The sequence below is a fragment of the Elgaria multicarinata genome, chromosome 2 (assembly GCF_023053635.1).
Source record: "Elgaria multicarinata webbii isolate HBS135686 ecotype San Diego chromosome 2, rElgMul1.1.pri, whole genome shotgun sequence".
Classification (NCBI taxonomy): Eukaryota; Metazoa; Chordata; class Lepidosauria; order Squamata; family Anguidae; genus Elgaria; species Elgaria multicarinata.
This window is the reverse complement of record NC_086172.1, coordinates 88933684-88952907: the sequence shown is the minus strand read 5'-3', so window position 1 is coordinate 88952907 and position 19224 is coordinate 88933684. Positions and strand designations below refer to the sequence as shown.

At 42.2% G+C, this 19224-nt stretch overlaps 1 protein-coding gene across 4 annotated transcripts in view; it reads left to right on the top strand.

The window, feature by feature from the left end:
* Positions 1-19224, top strand: part of MOB2 (MOB kinase activator 2) — a 147091-nt gene that overhangs the window by 123884 nt on the left and 3983 nt on the right. For all 4 annotated transcript variants that reach the window (XM_063117113.1, XM_063117116.1, XM_063117115.1 and 1 more), the window contains one exon: positions 1634-1727. In XM_063117113.1, the coding sequence (XP_062973183.1) occupies positions 1634-1727 (94 nt within the window). The remainder of the gene's footprint in view (positions 1-1633; positions 1728-19224) is intronic.

The following is a 19224-nucleotide window of genomic DNA, read 5'->3' as shown; positions in this document are numbered from 1 at the left end:
CTGGGAAATGAATCTTTTGTGACCATAGCAGCCATTTCGGGAGATAGCCCATGACATTCTCTCAAAACTCTAAATGTGCCCACTGACTTCAAAGAGCATTGTGGCCCCTATGCTAAGGCACCTTAGGCACCTAATTTAGAGTGGGATATCTGTGTTCCTAAAATAGAAAAATATGTACCCTTCTCCCAACTATTCAGGTAAGTCTGAATCAGCATGACCCTCCAGCCACTTGTGGAGTGTTGTGTTTATGAAGCCAGTATGCTCTGATGTTCTGACTGATGTGCTGGATATGAATGATTCAGGGCTGTGTCTGATGAGAGACTTCCCTACTAACATTTTCCAAATGTATGTAGAAAAACTGTCAGAAAAAAGTGGCCTTCAAAAAAAATATTTATAATATGGGAAATATAGGCATATTTTGATTTACTGGGGTTGGATCTAGGAACTACTTTCCATGAGAGAAAGGGCTCTGCTTGCAGAAGGTTCCTCCACCAGTTTTTGGAGCCACCCCCCTCCCGTCCACACCACAGCTCATCCCATTCAGCAGGGTTTTCTGACTGTGTGTAGCATTTTAGGGGGCTGGAGTGGCCACCGTGGAAAGGAAGAGGTAGGTTCTGCACTTCTGTCAGCGCAGTTGATGCAGCATAAATCTGGATCCATCCCTTCATTTACTTTTTTACTCTACAAGAAGCTCAGAGTAGCTTACAAAGTCCCCGGACTATTTTATCCTTGCAACAACCCTGTGAGGTAGGTTAGGCTGAGAGCATGTGAGCAGCCCATTGTCACCAAGTGAGTGTCATGGCTGAGTGGGGGGTTGCGCCTGCATCTCCAGATACAGTCTTTTCCGGGTACCAACAGAGTAACAAGGTGTTAGTGAAAACTAACTGGGGAGAGAATTCCACAAATTGGGTGTCACAGTCAAACAGACCTCCTCCCTGACTTCACCCACTTCACTGCTGAGGGTGGAGGGCATCAGAAGATGAGCTCATTAAATGGGCATATTAGTATGGGAGGAGGTTTTCTTTTAGGTACTGGGTCCAAGGTTGGTTGGGGTTCTTTGGGTAAGCACCAGCACCTTGAACTGACCTTGGAAATGAACTAGCAGCTAGTGAGTCTCACTTAACACTGGGGAGATATCATCCTAATGTGCAGTCCTAGATAGTAATCTAGCTGCTGTATTTCACTTGTATCTGACTCTTGCTGCATTACAAAGGCTCATGTATGATGCCATATTTAGGATATTCCTACACACATTTGCAAACTGGGAGTGAAGAGGCAACACCCAATTTCACTCTTCGATAACTGAATGGAGATTGGGATCAGAACCCTAAGCTCACCTTTATTTGTGTCCACCAACTGTTTTCTGAAGTAAATTGACAAATTAATTGAGAAATGCATAATAAATGTAATGCTTGTATTTTATTGGTGCACACACCACCCTTTACAATTATCATGTTTCAGTAGTCAGAAATAGTTCAGTTAGGTGATTGAAAAATACTGTAATTGGTCTAATTGTGAAAATGCTGAGTGAATCGCTTAACTCGTATATAATTGTGCAGCTCACAGACAACTTTTTCTGAAGCCAAAAGTTCAAATAAGTAATGGTAACACTTCATTTTTTTCTCTCTTTCAGCAACAACTTTTTTCCACCATATCAATTTACAGTATAGTACAATCTCTGAATTTTGTACAGGAGAGTCATGTCAGACCATGGCAGTGTGCAATACGTAAGTGATGCCTTTGTTTGTGGTGTTGTGATGGCTTTGGTGATTCTTCTATTCTGGGGTGAGGATGACAAACAAGGCTTTAATATATGACAGGAAAAGCAGTATGTAGTGAAAGTATAACCATTTAAACAATTGTTAGAGCTTTAGATGCAAGGAGGTAAGCAAACAAGCATTCCAAAATTGAATCAAATAGCTCATGATTTCTCTCAGCAAAGCTTTTTAAAAAAACAATTTCACGAGAAAAATAAGGACATTACCATTTGCTGTCATGTGGCATATTCCAGGTCCATGAAAATAATATGCTCATTATAATAACTTTCATAAAGTTAAAATAAAGATTTGCTGCGTCTAGCTTGTGAATGTCATCAATGGTCTCATTTCAAATTTCTTCCCCCAAACATTATCCAGGGGGGAAAAACCCTCCTACATCTTCAGTTTTTTCCCCAGGTCTGCAGTTTTAGTGGTCTGGAGCAGAATTCTTCATCTTGGCTGTGTTACTCAGATGCCAGAAGAATAAAAGGGCAGTTTTGAGCTGCTAGCCTGGGGGACCATCTTTACTTCAGGAATGAGAGCTGGGCACCAGGCCATTCTGCAGACACCCTCCAACTAGTGTAGCTGCCAGAGCACTGAAGTGTGTGAGCATGAGTTGGCAGCTTCTCAGGGAGTAAAGAAATGTTGCGTTCCTAGAGTTTTCACTCTGTTAAGGTTGATCAAATCTTTTTAAAAGTAGTGAACTGTTGGGAGTGAAAGGAAGCATTGTTGCTTTATCATTCTCTTGGAAGAAGAAGAAAACACTTAGTTCAGAGTTCATATGGAAAATGTAATGCAGATAGCTTTGAATGGCATTGGACATCGAAGAATCTTAATGAAGGCGAAGAATTTTAATTCCCAAATCAGTCTTACACAGTTTCTAGCCATGTAACTAATTTGTAGCTATACATGAAGTTCCTAGAGACAGGAAGAGAGGTAATTAATGTACCTTTTGCATGGCAGCCATGTTAAAAAGAACAGTTGGTTCAAAGGGCTAGAACAGAGCTGTCTGTGCTTCTATGTAGCTTACTATAATTCATTGAGTTCAAATTTCATTTGAACTCAAGAGTTGAGAATAAAGTTCCAGAAGTGGCATCAATATGAGAGGGCCAGCATACTGCCATAGGGAAATGTTTTTCTAAATCATCCTGCATGATGTTTTCCTCTCATGATTCTTCCAGCCACTTGCCCTGTTGATAGTACCTCTACCCACCTGCTTCCTGTCTCCTCTCCCTTGCTTCTTCCTTTGATCTTCACCTGTGGACTAATTCTTCCATGCACTGACTTGGTCTCTCTCTTGTTCTTATCTTCACCTTGAATTGCTCTGTGTCTGACCTTTCTACTGTGGAATTCCCTTTGTCTGATCACCTTCTCCATGTTCTTTCTCCTGCTCCAATCCATTGATCCAGTGGCTGTCGTGAAAGTGCTGTCCTCTCCTCTTTCTCTCCTCTTCTGTTTCTGTCAGCTTTGTAGACTCTATAGTTACCAAATTCGATTCATCCCTTTCATCAGTTCTTGACATGTTTGCCCTGACGTGGTAAGTATAGTAATGCACTTTTTAAAGCTAGTGCAGAATGCAACTCACACAAGCAGAGTTTTTCAGGAAGTCCAGTGTCAAAACAAAGAAGCTGATCTCAAGATGAAAGACCACACAGACAAAGATCAGTAGTGCTCAACTAAGTCCTTTACTGTGCAGTATCATTACAGCATGGCAGTGCAGCAGTAGATATTTACATCAATATACACAATGACTTTTACTCTAACCCTTCTTCTCCACACCATCCATAGTCCATATTCTTCTTTATAGTCCTTTGAGCCAATCAGTTAGTGGCTGTCTTACCATGTGGTATTATTACATCAGCTTTACCACACTCTTTGTGAGTCAGCAAACCATTCCAGCTGCTCTTAATTAGTCACCTGACTGTAGGTGCAATAATCACTTTGGCCATGAAAAAAACCACCAGCTAATCTGGATTTCTCCTTATGTGACATAATGGCAGAAAAACCTCTAGTCACTTTTTGGCTCACTCACCCAGAAACCTGACACCCCTCCTTTTTTCTGTACATTTGCACACTTATGCAACCTGCTCAGCCATGCCAAGCTGTTTGACAAATTTTCTGTGCTTCAATACTGTTAGGGGTTTTGTCATGATGTCTGCAGTGTTATCCTCGCTTGCACAATAAGTTAAATCAATTAACCCCTCTTGTACAGCCTGTCTAACATTGCAGTATCTGATATCTGTATGTTTACTTCTAGTGTTAACTCTTTCAGAGTGTGCCATCTGAATACATGTTTGATTGTCTTCAAAAACTGTCACTGGATATTCTACATCCAATCCAAAATCTTTTAGCAATTGCACAAACCAAATCATTTCAGTGCACAATTCTGAGACTGCAGCAAATTCAGCTTCAGAAGTTGATAATGCTACCACATTTTGTTTTCTAGTTTTCCAACTAATTAATACATTTGCATATTTAATAACAAAACCTGAGGTTGATTTTCTATCCTGAAAATCTCCCGCCCAGTCGCTGTCTGAAAAACATTGAAAAAACAGTTGCTCTGTGGGCTTGATCATCAGAGCTGTGTCAATAGTTCCTTTTAAATATCTTAAGATTCTTTTTACACCTTGCCAGGCACTGTAAGTAGGTTTTGATGAGAACCTACTTAAAATACCCACTGCATTCGCAATATCTGGTCTAGACCACTGTGCCAAATATAACAAACTTCCAATTGCAGATAGATACAAATCTGTTTCCTCAAATTCTGCATCATCACTGTTGCAAACAAAACCTGTTATCATTGGTGTCTTTACAGGTTTACTTTTTTCCATGTTGTATTTGGCTAACAGGTTTTTTATCTTTTGCTTTTGGCTTATCACATAAGCCCCTTCTTTCTTTGAAACTTCCACCCCAAGATACTCTTTCATTTTTCCCAAATTCTTTAACTTGAAGTGCTTGCCCAATTGTTTCTCAAATCTTTCCATTTGATCTTTTGTTTTGGCCACTAAACAAATATCATCAACAAATATTAACAACCATATTTGTTCCTCATTTTCATTTCTAGTATACAAGCATGAATCTGCCCTGCTATTTTTGAACCTCATAGATTCAAGAACCTCATGGAAGCATTTGTTCCAATTTCTGGCAGATTGCTTCAGTCCATAAATTGCCTTGTTGAGTTTGTATACTAAACCTGGTGTTGGGCTTTCATAACCAGGGACCTGCGCCATGTAAATGTCTTCTTTCAAATCAGCATTTAGATAAGCTGTTTCTATGTCAAAGTGATATACTTCACATTTTTTAATTGCTGCAACCGTTAAAGCTAGCCTCATCGATTCAGGCCTGGTTGTAGGACTAAACGTTTCATCATAATGAATGTTCTTCCTTTGTGTAAATCCCTGTGCCACGAGTCTGGCTTTATATTTTGTCTCTCCAGACCCTAACACCTTTTTCTTATACACCCACCTACAACCAATGGCTTTTTCTCCCTTTGGTAACATAGTTGGTGTAAAAACATCATATTTTGACATACAGTCCATTTCTACTCTCATGGCCTGAACCCATTTTTCCCTTTCTGCTTCAGGCAGTTTCTTAACTTCTTCAAAATTCTCAGGTTCATAGGAGACTTGACAAATTCTGATTTGGCCAGCAGTGAATCTATCTGGTGGAACACCCTTATTGCTCCTTTCTGAGCGTCTGGGTCCTAATGATGTGCCAGCTTCCTCCTCCTCTTTCTTGGAGCTTGCAGTAGAGTTACTACTGCTACTCCTGCTGGAAACATCTCTTTGTTCCTCTTCTCGTTTTGGAGTTTCTAAGTTCTTTTCTTCAGTTGGCAACAAAACCTCAGTTCCATGAAGCCTCCCCCAGCTGCTGTGCTCTTCAAAGCTTGCAGATCTGGAGATAACAACATTGCTGCCTCCTGCTGAGAATCTGTATGCTTTGGAGCCAGGTGCATAGCCCAGAAACCTCAACCTTCTGGCTTTTGCCAGCCCCTTTCTCCTTGCAGCTTTTGGGATGTTAACCCTTGCATAGCTGCCAAAAACTCTCAGGTGTGCTAGAGATGGCTTTTTTCCAAACATGAGGTAATAGGGGGTGTTGTTAATTGAAGAACTCCACAACCTATTAACCACATAATTGGCAGTTAGCATTGCTTCACCCCAGAAGTGGGCCTGAAGCCCCGAGTCTGCCATCATTGAATCTTTCATGGTTTGAAGAACTCCATTTCTACGCTCAGCCACTCCATTTTGCCATGGGGAATGAGGTGCAGTTCGCCTGGCTGAGATCCCTTTTCTTTTTAACCATTTCTGGAAAACATCAGCCATGAACTCACCTCCTCTGTCTGACTGCAATTGCTTAACTTTGGTTGAGAATTTTCTCTCCACCCAACTCAGCCAATTTTGGAACACCTTAAAGGTTTCACTCTTATTGTGTAGCAAATAACAAAACCCATATCTGCTATAATCATCTACCAACACCAGGACGTACCTTGCCCCTCCTAGTGTCTTATCCAATGGCCCAATTAAATCTGCGTGAACTAATTCAAAAATTTGTTTTGTGACTCTATCACTCTTCTTTCCAATAGGGGCAACTTTGGATTTCGCCAATTTACAGGTGGTGCAGTCAAGAAATTGGTCACATGCTTTTACCTTCAAACCAAGACACACATCTGGCATCTTGCTTAACACTTTAAAGCTAGCATGCCCCAAGCGTCTATGTAACAGGTGCACACAGTTATCATGCATAGGCTTATTTTCAAAAACAGATTTTACATCTCCAGAAACATTAGAACCTTTTTGAACCATTTCATACAAATTGTTTCTTAATTCTCCTTTAGCTAGCAGATTATTCCCTTCTAGTACTTTGCATTGCTTGTCAGAAAACAAAACAGTATACCCTTCTTTATCCAAACAAGATACACTAATCAAGTTGTACTCTAAAGACGGTACACAAAGCACATTATTTACATTTTTACCAAGACAAGGGATAAATAAAGAACCTTCACCAAGGACATTGGAAGGTTTTCCATCTGCCAGCGTCACTGATTTCTGGTGTGGAGAATGCAAACTTGCAAACAGCTCCTTTCTGTTTGCAATGTGCTGGCTGGAGCCACTGTCCATTAGCCAAACGTCATTGGGCTCTTCTACAGCAATCTTAACCACAGAGATCTTGGGCCTCACTTTCTTCTTTTGTGGTGCAGGCTTTTTCTCCGCTGGTACTGGACAATCTCTCTGCAGGTGCTTTCTTGATCCACAACGAAAACAACACTTAACAGCAAACGCCTTATTTTCATCCTGGGTCGCTGCCAATTCGGTGGAAGAATACTTCGGTTTGGCAGACTGCCTCACGCTCCCGTTACTGGACTCAAGCCGCTTATCATCTCTCTGACTTTGCTCTTCTATCAAGCGCCCAGTTAAGTAATGGAGTGTGAGCTGAGCCTCTGGCATAGCCTCCAAGGCTAGGACAAAATTGTCCCACGAATCATCTAAGGAACTGAGTACTACATATACTTTATGTGACTCTGCAAAGTTCATGCCTCGCTCCTCCAAGTCCATAAACAGCTTCCGCATCAGGTTGATGTGGTCAGACACACTTGACCCTGACTGCAGACGTGCTCTATACAACTTGCGAGTTAGCAAGACTTTACTTGCAGCAGTATCTTGCACATAGATTGCTCTCAAGGCGTTCCAACATGCTTGTGCTGAAGTTAGCCCTCTCACATGGATCAGCTGGCTGTCTTCCAAACACAGAATAATATTTGCTAACGCCTTCTCATTGTTCCTTTCCTCCTCTTCATCTGGCTGGGCTGGGGGATTGCTTACAGCATTCCACAGATTCTCCCTCCGGAGATAGTGCTCTATTTTGCAGCTCCAAGCCAGATAATTAGTCTCATTTAGACGATTCAACGGCATGCCTGTAAAAGCCATTGCTGCAACTTTCTCACAAACTGCTCTTGAGATGCCTTGCTCCTCAACCCCTCCTCGGCACAGCAAACGACACTCACCAGACTGCAGTTTCGAGATGCCACCTCTTCTTTGAGATATCACCAACTCTCAGTCTTCGCACTGGAAGCGGTCTGGGCCCATAACCCAACACTGACGTGGTAAGTATAGTAATGCACTTTTTAAAGCTAGTGCAGAATGCAACTCACACAAGCAGAGTTTTTCAGGAAGTCCAGTGTCAAAACAAAGAAGCTGATCTCAAGATGAAAGACCACACAGACAAAGATCAGTAGTGCTCAACTAAGTCCTTTACTGTGCAGTATCATTACAGCATGGCAGTGCAGCAGTAGATATTTACATCAATATACACAATGACTTTTACTCTAACCCTTCTTCTCCACACCATCCATAGTCCATATTCTTCTTTATAGTCCTTTGAGCCAATCAGTTAGTGGCTGTCTTACCATGTGGTATTATTACATCAGCTTTACCACACTCTTTGTGAGTCAGCAAACCATTCCAGCTGCTCTTAATTAGTCACCTGACTGTAGGTGCAATAATCACTTTGGCCATGAAAAAAACCACCAGCTAATCTGGATTTCTCCTTATGTGACATAATGGCAGAAAAACCTCTAGTCACTTTTTGGCTCACTCACCCAGAAACCTGACATGCCCCACTCTTCCAATGTACTATTAACCCTTCCCATCTCCACCCCTAGCTCACCGCCTTTATCCAATGGGTCTGTTCCCACAACACGACAGCCTACCGTACTCCAACTGTCTTGACTTTCTTCCAACTCTGCTCTTCATCCCCACCAATCTGCTTTCTGCCTCCTGAACTCCACTAAAGGTGACCTCACAAAACTCACTGACCTCCTCAGTGCAAAATCTAAATGTGCCTTTTTGATCTTCACTCTTTTTGAACTTTCCACAGCCTTTGATGCAGTTGATCATTCTTTCCTATTTTACTCCCCTTATGCCCTAGGTCACCATGACTATGTCTTCAGATGATTTTCTTCCTCTCTGTCTGATCATTATTTCCATTTTCTATAGGTACAATTTCTTCCTCTCCATTGGGCTCTTTAAGAGGTCTGTTTTCGGCCCTCTTCTCTATGTCCAAGATGAACTTCTCATCTTTCTCCCAAGACCTCCTCTTCTTGTATGCATTTCATGTCCTTTGACAATGTTATCACTCACCCTGTTGAACAGGCATGTAACCTGCCTTTATATTTGACTCATCTCTTCCCCATATTCAGTCTGTAGCAAGGTCATATCACTTCTGCTTGTCCAACATTACAAAAATACAGCTTGTCCTCTCTGCCCACCCCTAATAAACACTCTCATGCATACTCTGATCATCTCTTGCCTTCTGCAATATTCTGTACTCTGGTCTTGTGTTGTCTCATTGTCCAGCACTCTGTTGTCAAGTGACACTTACCTTGTCACTTCAATCAGTTACCTAGGGAAGTTGTGAGCTCTCCCACACTAGAGGCATTCAAGCTGGACAACCATCTGTCAGGGATGCTTTAGGGTGGATTCCTGCATTGAGCGGGGGGTTGGACTCGATGGCCTTATAAGCCACTTCCAACTCTACTATTCTGTGATTCTATATGACACTCCTCTTTAAATCTCTTAAACGGATCAGGAAGTGACATTCCTTACACTCCCTGATTCATCACAAATTCAGCTCTCCATGGCTACATCTCTCTGCTCTTATATTCCCTGTTTGTGATACTTGCTCCTTCAACTCCACCATCCAAAGATCTCCTCTCTCAAAAGACTCTGCTTTTTTCTCACTTGCTGCCCTGTATGCATGGAACTGCCTCTCAGGACAGCTGTGTGATGGCTCCTTTCTTGCTTAGCAACAGATTCTTTTTCCAAGTGTGGATCCTTATGTAGCCAAAACAGCACCACCCATACACAAAGTATCAGCAGGTTTGAGGGAAACAAACAAATTTTACAGGGAGCAGAAATTTAAGAGGGAAGGAATTTACAAAACAGCCAAGGGAGGACTGGGCATGCTTAGTGATCATGGTATGCTAGCAGACTGTTGGTGATTGAGAGGGGGGAGGGGATGAAAAACTACAAAGGAGAAGAGATGGAATGGCGTATCCTGGAAAAGAGCGTAACTGGCTGTTTGGAACCCTGAACAGGAGCACTCCACATTGCAACATTTTTTTTACAGGTCTCCCTTGATCCCCTCCTTAAAAACCACCTTTTCTATGAAGCCTTGACATATGAAGCCTTAGTTTCCATGCCCTACTGCAGCATTGCCCCTTCAAACATTGGACTACTCCCAACACCCCTAATGTTGTTTATGCTGGCTGGGATGGAAGGAGGTTGTAGCCCATATTATCTGGAGGGCCACAGGTTCCCCGCTCATGCGTTACTGATGTTCAACCTGTAAAGCAGATTAAACAGTATGAGTCAAATCTCTTAAAACCTACATGTGTATTTTATTTGCTGATCAGTCAGGGAATGTGGCTTCAATCACATAGCACAGAAACGTGCCAGGCACTGTATGGTGCTATTCAGTCCCTCTGGTTAATGCCCAGTATCTGCTACTTTAGGATCTAGAGTTCAAAAACATGGAAGCTGCAGTGGCCATTTTTAAAGCATTTGTGATACTGGCCATTGCAACAACATGTTAGAACTAGTAAGGTGCGGTGTTCGAGAGGTCTCACTCCTTTCTGGCCCTCTTGAAAAGAGAGTTGTGTTTGAACATGAAATATAGAATGCCTCCAAGGCGCACACTGCATTACACTATATTTTGCGTGCGCACACCACAGGCCTTTGAAAATGGGTGTAGGAATTTATGTCATAAATGTTCCTGTCTTGTTGCATTGTGATCTCTCAATCTTCAAGTCAGATATAGCTTTCTGCTGTACTCTGTAGCTCTGTTCAGGTGTTTGCTGGAGTGTGTGAGGGCTTATAGTGAGTAGAGTGATGGGCCATGTACACTGGCCCTGCCCACTACATCACCTGGCACGCTGGCCCCACCCCTTCAAGTTCAAACCTTGCCATGTTAAACCAGCAAGGTTTGAAAGGGAGTTCTACTTGCATTCACTTGAACAAACATAGAACTCTCAGCATGACCCCGGACCCTGCCTTATTAGGGTCTCTCATTGCCCAGAGAATTCTACTTGCATTCAAGTGAATGTGAGTAGAGCTCCCTTTTAGATCTGAGGGGGCAGGGTCTGTGTGCCGGGAGGCCAGCATGCGGGGGGCCATCACTCTGCCTACTTTAAGCCCTCACACATTCAGGCAAATGCCTGAACAGGGGTCTGACCTTTCCTATCTCCCTGCAGTTATTTTTTTAAAATGGGGTTGTCCTCAAAACATAGAATATTGTCCTGAATATGTGTACCAGATTTCATCCAATATCTCAGGGCTCAACAGAGTTACTGCATTACAAACAAACGAATGAATGTTGAACAAACAAATTGGACCAGAGGCATTTACCCCATCAATCACGCCTAATGTGAAATAGCACTTCCTTTTTATCTCCTTTAAACAATGCTGGCCTGACCCAGTTCCTACAAACAGCAGATAAAGTTTTTCTAGGCTGTACCACTTCCAACTCTAGGTGAATACTTACGTGATTGCCTTCGGACGAAATAATTAGATACAGAGAGAGATTGTAGCCTAGTTGTCTCCTTGACATTCTAGTTTTCTATGTACAGGGATTTCTTTATTATTTATATGTAGAGTGATTCAGTCATGTGGGCCTTCACCTACTCTGTCAAGTGATGTAGACTCTTCATTTCAACCACTTCTTGTATTCTCATAGAATTAGTTGTCCCAAATCGTGCTTTCCACTTTCATGATATAATGGACAAAACATCAGAAAATGGAAGGAAACGTAATTTAACTGAAGAAAAGAAATAAAGCTGTTTTACTTCAGGATTTTAAAGCACTGAAATGCATCATAGCTGACCTCACCCAGAATGCTTTTGACCACGTCTTGATCATGTGCCAATGCAGACTGTGGTTCAATAATTCAGTAGAAGAAATGCAGTGAGAGTTTGGGGAGAGTTCACACACACACACACACACACACACACTGACTCATGCTCACCACCATGGTTCCATTCTTTCTGTAATCTTTCCTCCTCTTCTGGCATACGGGTGGCCAGGAATGTGTGCCTCATCTGTGGCAATAACATTGAGTTGTCATATATTCAGAGACACATTTGGCTGTTCTCATGTTTAAAGGAAAGGTACATGCAACCATGGACAGAAAGGGCTAATGGTGAATAGTTTGCTGCCAATTCAGATGTCCCCAATGTCATAATATAGAATGCATTTCTGTGTAGGAAATTCTGTAAATGATTAAACCATGCTTATTTCATTTCGGGTAATTGCATCTGTTTCATTGCATGTATGCCATGTTACAACTAGCAAGCCATAAAAGTGTGCAGTCATTACTCATTTGTTTATAGCCCATTGTCTGCCAAAAAGCTCAGGGTATCTCCTATTTTACCCTCTCAAACATGTGAGGTTGGCTTAGGTAAAGAGAGGGTATTTTTGAGTGGGTTACTCAGCTTGATAGCTCAATTTGAACCGCAGTCTCCCTTCTCCAAGACCAGTGCCCTATCCATTATACCACACTGTTTTACACGGTGATCTACATGTGGTTTTGCATAAAATTTCTTGTGCTAAATTATGATTTGTTTGGAGATTTTGTAATATTTCACACAGATCTGAGTGTACTGGAAATAGATGACAGCAGACCTGCTGGTTTCTGTCGCTGGGGGCATGGGAACTTTCCAAGGAGAACCCAACGATGTGTACCCAGTCTATGGCATCACTTAAGAAATGCTGGGGGTTGTAAGAGGTTTAGTTTTAAAAGTATTAGGGCAATTTTAATGCCATTCTATTCAAGTGGTAATTAAGGCCAGAGTTACATCAGTAGAGCCGAATGTTTCCATGTCATTCTTTCAGTTCTCTGGGAAAGTGAATTTGCAGCTGTTTGGGGATAACAGGAAGAAGACAGCATCTGGGTGCGATGCTGTTAAGTTGTTATGATCAAACTAAACAGAGCAGCTCTTTTCCCTGTGCTCTGGAGCAGACGAGCCATCACGTTTGCAAACGGCAGTTTGGCATGGATGATAGCTTCCGCGTATTCTACCCATTTGTGTGTGTGTTGGGGGTGAGTGGGTAGGGGAAGTACAATCCTGTTAGTGCTTCTGTGTAAGCTTAAGCAAAATATATAAGAATTGGAAGGCACATTCATATTTATCTGTTCCCTTGCTCAGTTTGGACAGCCTTTCCACATGCTATTTGTTTTTGCTTCTTTAATTAAGAAAGTGCATCCTCCATAACTTGCTGCACCTTGGCAGCAAATCAGAGCAGCTGTGCTTGTACCCTGTTATTGGTTTTACCCATTGTCTGCCCTTTGCTATATCCATTCCAGGCTTCAACAGTGAGTGGCAATGTGGCTGATGCTTGATGTGGTGACTTGATAGTTACAGGCCATTTAGCTCTGTTGAGCAGGGGGTGCCTTCTGTGGAAATGGAGAGTGTCTTTATGGGTGGCCGTTTCTTACTGGAGCCTTCTGTCTTCGTGACACTCTTACTATATGTTGCCAGATCCTGTTGATGAACTGAGCCTACAGTGTTGTCAATTCAGGCAGCACTTTTGAGAAGAGCTAGAGTATGAGTCATTTGGGCACATGAAGAGCCAGGAATCAGGCTTCATATTTTGAGCTCTTCTTTTGTTTTCTCTCTTGCTGAAACGGACACTCCTCCAAAGCAAAACTTTCCTGTTATGCTGCCTGTGTAAAAAGGCAGTCATGGTTCTCTTTGGCCTCTTGAACTTTTAGAATGTTTTCGTCTTGAATTCAATATCTTCTCTGTGTGACTGTTGCAAAGGTGTGATGTGCCAAACCTCAAACAACTTAAAGCTTGGCTTCTAATTACACTTTGCTGAACAAGTGAATATTGTGGAGTCCATGCACTACTTCTTAGATTCTGTGCCTGCTTCTGAAAATGGCTGTGTTTAAAGTGCTGCTTATAGTTCAAGTGAAGCTCTTGATCAGCATGATCATAATAGTATTCAGCTCTACTTTATTCTAGGCAACCCTTTTCTCACATATGGGCATGGTTAGTACTAGCCTATATATATATATATTCTAGTTTATTCTGCAAAAAAAAGTTTCCTCTTTTAAAGCAGAACTGGAGGTGTGTAAAGTAAATATACTGAACATAGGTAGCAGGAAAGAAATCGTGACCAAGAAGAACTTAATGAGGTCCAGAACAGCAGCTAGATTGGGTGTCCTGCCACAGAGCAGACTAGCCAGGATAGGTAGGCTATAGGCTGTCTATTAAATGGAGAGTGTGTTACTGTCCACAAGTCAGGATTATGTTTTAAAGTCCTGGCCAGCGCAGGTTTGTTTCTAAAATGCAATTACTTGTGCCAGGGACAGCTCCGAGGAGCCAAGCAGACAGGATACCCAGCCTTGAGTCTGCAGACTGAGGCTTTAGCTGATCAGGACTTGTGAAATGCTTAGATGAAGCTTGTAGTGATGCCTGACCCTTTCTGCTCTGATGACCTATGAAATTAGAGAGAGCTATTTTGCCCTGAGCATGCATGCTCAATATACATGAGCACTACTCTCAAAGCACTCCTCTGTTGCTTCTGTTGTGTTTTGTAACTTCAGGACTGTCTGGCTTTGTTGATGTTGACCAAAGAATGGCATGCAACTGACATTTCTTCTCTTTCAGTACTGCCCCGTTAGTCCAGAGTATTTTCACAGACCCAAAACATGAATGTTGGGGTCATGTTAGGGTGGTCATTTGTGCTTACTCTGTCTGGGATTATTGAGAAAATAAACTTTGCAGTGAGGCAATAGATAAGCTGTAACTACTGGAATAATCTTCTTTAATCCTCTCCTAAAAGTTATTTGGCTGAGGAATGTCAGATAACAAGCAGGTCTGTGGGCAAGGGTACTTCTGTCTACCTGATGAATTCCAAACTCTTATGCAAGACGAGCATAGTTGAAATTAGGAAGGAAACCTTGCCCTTTTGGAAAATACAGCCTCGTCTCGTTTTATGGCTTCCTCAATGACTCACTGGTGCTGGCAGTCCTTGCCCTCCCAAGCAGTCTGAATGTGGAAGTATTCCACCACTGGTTACTTGGGTTGAAGGATGCATTTTTTTAATAGTCCCAAGCAAGAATGGAATTATACTTTATTTTTATTTTATGTTGTTGGGCTTCATGAACACTTAATTGTATTTCAAGGGTAAAACTATTGCCTTTTTATTTAGACGATAGTGCTTTAAAGGAAAGGCACATGCTGTACAGGACCTCAAAGGGAGAGGCGCTGTTCTAGGACTCAGGCATTAATGATAATGAAGACCAGTAGCTAATGCTGCTTCAGTACAACAATATTTAGAACTAGCTGATATACCTGGCATAGCTCGGCCCCCCTAAGATATATGTCTGCAAGGTAATCATCTTAAAGTAGTAGGCTGGTGCTAGTCTTGTGAGTTAACTTTTAAACGAATATAATTTGTATCTTTTTTACCTCTCCCACCCTCATAACAACCCTGCAAGGTAGGCTGGTGCTAGAACTGTAATGTAATTTTAAAACAAATTAAATTTGTTTCTTCCCCCCCCCATCCCTGACACATGGGGGTGTTGGGGGTGCTGTCATGATTTTACTTGTCCCCACAGAAAACGAAAACTGCAACTTCTAGCATGCCTTTCACCCCGGTGCTGACTTTCCCAATGGGAGTCCTGCCACCGAGGATCACGGGAAGTAAAGTCTGGCTGAGCCAGTCCATGCTGCACTGTGCAATCAGTGCCCGTAAGTAGGCCATGAGGGAGCTGGCTGGCTGACCAATGGTTAATTTGGTTGCTGCCATCGCTGACAGCCCCGGAACTGCGCCCTCCTCCCCTACTGCTCCCAATAGTGCCTAGCAATATGTGACCAAGGATGGAGAGCCACTTCCAGATGATGGCTGCCGAAGCCTGATAAGTCTTTCCTCCCGCCAAAGGCATGCTGGGAGTTGTAGGTGTAAGCCTAGGTCTCTGAATAACATGTTAATCTTTAAACACGATCTGAGCTGTGGTGCGGGACAACTGGAGAGCGGGCCTTCTTAGTTGTGGCACCCTGCTTGTGGAGTTCTTTTTCCCAGGCAGGCTTGCCTAGCGACTGCATTAATGGCTTTTAAGTGCCAAGTGAGTTTTTTATTATTTTCCAAGGCCTTTTAACTTGTTGAGATTTTTTATGTTGCATTTTCCCCCTGTCATAACTAAACAACAACATTCCAAGACAGATGCAGGAATTACTGAATTAAGTTTATGATTTTTATGTAAATGCCTGACTATCCTATTGAAACAGAAGAGCGAATGGAGGAATGACTGATAGCTGAGGCTAGAATGGAATGGTGGGCGGGGTGAGTGGCAGTAGGGGAAAGGCAGTTGGAGAAGAGAACAAAGACAGTTAGTTAGTAAAGGCTAGGAAAGTGGGAGCTGAGTTAAGAATGAGAGATAGTGACCTGGTTTGCTCACCCATACTTTATTTTAAACCAGCCACTCTGCATGCCAGTACTACACCTCCCAGTGTGCCTTTGGCAGCCTGTAGGTGCCCACGTCCTCTGAGACATCCTCTTGTTGCTGATGCTGCTTCTCGATAGAGCATCGAGGAGTAGCATTGCTGACGAGGGGAGATAAGCAGCTATCAGTGGACGCGTCCAGCTCTGGCCAATCCTGCTGGGACTGCCTTGGCCTGCACTTCTCACCCACCAAGTGCTCCATCAGGAGCCTTTACTGAAGGGGCCAGGCCAGGCACTTCCCCCTTCATCGGGTCTGTTTCTTGGCGTGCGCAGAGTGCCTCCTCTTCCTCCCGCCTTAAGGGTGAAGGCTGCAAATTTGCTTCCCCCAGATTCTGAGAAAACAGCCATATCAGGATGGAGTGCCTTTGAGCATGTTCAGCCCCTCAAATTCACACTGTTGTATCTAGTTACAATTTTGAAACCACACAGAGGGTGGGTGGAGGCACCGCAAATGGACGCAGCCCATTTATGTGGGTTGCTTCCTTTTATATAGAACTGGGTTGACTGCTCAAAACGAACCTTAGGAGTTGGGGTTGGTCTCAAACAGTCCATGCACTCACAATGGCCGCCAAAGGCCAGTAAGTCTGGCCTCCCACCCAAGGCATGCTGGGAGTTGTAGGCATAAGCCTTGGTTTTTATTAAATTCTTTAAAAATACTTAAAACCCCAAATTCTGTGTTTTTAGATTTATTTATTTTTCTGGTACATTGTACAGCCAGACCTATCAGCATGCCAAATTTCAAGTTTCTAACTCATCTGGAAATGGGTAAACATTTCCAAACATACATCGCACACACATACTTTCTGCTTTATAGGTTGGAGCATATTTAACTGCAGGACCTATGACTTTTATTATCTGTAATTGTTCCAGATAAAAACGTCTGGAAATTGAGAGAGAGAGAGAGAGAAAGCGCTTGTGAACTTTGCTCCTTAAAAATGTCTAAAGGGCATTAAATAGACCGTTTGTAGAACTGAAAATATGAGTGTATTCTTCCAATAGAATTTGGTGGGATACTGATGGACTAAAATGGAAACCATTCCTAACTCACTTAAGGACAAGGAGGCTTGGTTGTATACATCCTTCCAAACAATTGAGGGAGGTAAAAAGCCACATAATGCATAATTACAATATATTTTATTTATAAATTTATGAGTTGCCTTTTGGCGCAAATAGGACCCCTAAGGCATCTTACAATTAAAACTTAACAATGTAAAACTTTAAAAACAATATGAAAACATTTAAATATCACAAGGAGCAGAATTAAGAGCAAGAGAAGATCTTACAAAATCTCATTCATTAAAACTGGACCAAGATACTGCCTTACCAACTCGGAGCCTGCTCTCAATGTAGAGTCAAAGTCAGAACAGCAGTTTGCTGAGAACTCCTGCTCACTTCTCTGGAGCCCAGCATGCAGCAGCCCTTTACAACTCGGAACAACTTTGCTGGGTGACGATGGGCTGGAAATGAAGCTAAATGCATTTTAGTGTATGATGTCCATTTTAAAGAAATGTGGAAGAGGGGTGCTAACCCTTCTCTCCGCTACTGTGGTGCTGATGAAAATTACTCCTGTGAAGCTGCCATTTGGGTTAGGAGAAAATCCTAGTTGGATCTCGTAGAATCATAGAATAGTAGAGTTGGAAGGGGCCTATAAAGCCTTCGAGTCCAGCCTCCTGCTCAATGCATGAATCCACCCTAAAGCATCCCTGACAGATGGTTGTCCATTAGGGGATGCCCTGCCAGTGCAAATAGCTTCAAAGGAGTGGTTTTTTGTCAGGGCTATGGTAGGGGAGGAAATCAAAATAACTATTGCACTCCTTCCTCCAGCTGTTGCTATTAAAAGGGCTCACATTACATGGGGAAAGAAACACATTTAATATCAAATCTAGTTTGGCCCTGGCTGTGAGTATCTGTCCTTGAGTGAGCTGCTAAAACTGTTGTTATGTTGCCATCTCCTGACAGCTAATGTTAGTACATGAAGTTTAGTTTGTATTGTGCATACTCTTAGTAACTTATTAGCATCAGAATCTGAGAACTTAAAACTCTGTATCCACTTGTATGGTCATACTTCATGTTATTGTGCAAATGCAAAATCTCTGACAGGCATAATTAAACCTTGCAAACCTGCATTTGAATATGAGAGCATTGCCTAAGCTGAAGGCAACAGAAGATGAAATACAATGTCCAAGGCCATGTTGAGTTGCCATCCAAATAAGAGAGCTGCTTAATATTGTTGATATATTGCTTTACTTTGAGTTGCATTTTTCACCCCTTTTAACCTGTTAGTTTTTAAAACTTTAAACATGTTATTAATTTTACTGTAGGTTTAATTCTGTTTTAACTTTTGTAATTTATGTTTACATGTTTTAATCTTGTAAACCACCTTGCCCCAGTACTGGGAAAAAGGCAGGAAATAACAACAACAACTTTTAAGTAGAATTGCCCACTAACTTCCCAAAATTTCACGACCTAAAGCCACTTGGCGTAATGGCACCTTGGAGGGGCCATGGCTCTGTGATGGAGAATCTGCTTTGCCTGCAGAAGGCTTGTTCCTCAGCATCGCCACGTAGGTTAGGAAAAGCCCCTGCCTGAAACCCTGGTGAGCCACTGCCAGCCACTGCCAACAATACTGGGCTAGATGGACCCATGGCCTGACTTGGTATAAGGCAGCTTCCTATGTTCCACTTTTTGTTCAGTAACTGGATGACACTGGAAAACATGTCATGAAAAGGAGACAATGTGACTCTACCTCATGCTAATAAATAAATAATGGCAAACCAAGTGCCCTCTTTATTTATTTATTTACAATATTTATATACCGCTCCCCATTCAGAATTTCAGAGCAGTGGACAAAATAAAATAGAATAAAAACAGAATAAAAACATTAAAAGTACATTTTTAAAAGAAACAAAGTGCAAGATAAACCATGGCTGGTCGTTAAGGGAGGGCTTCGTGGAACAACAACGTTT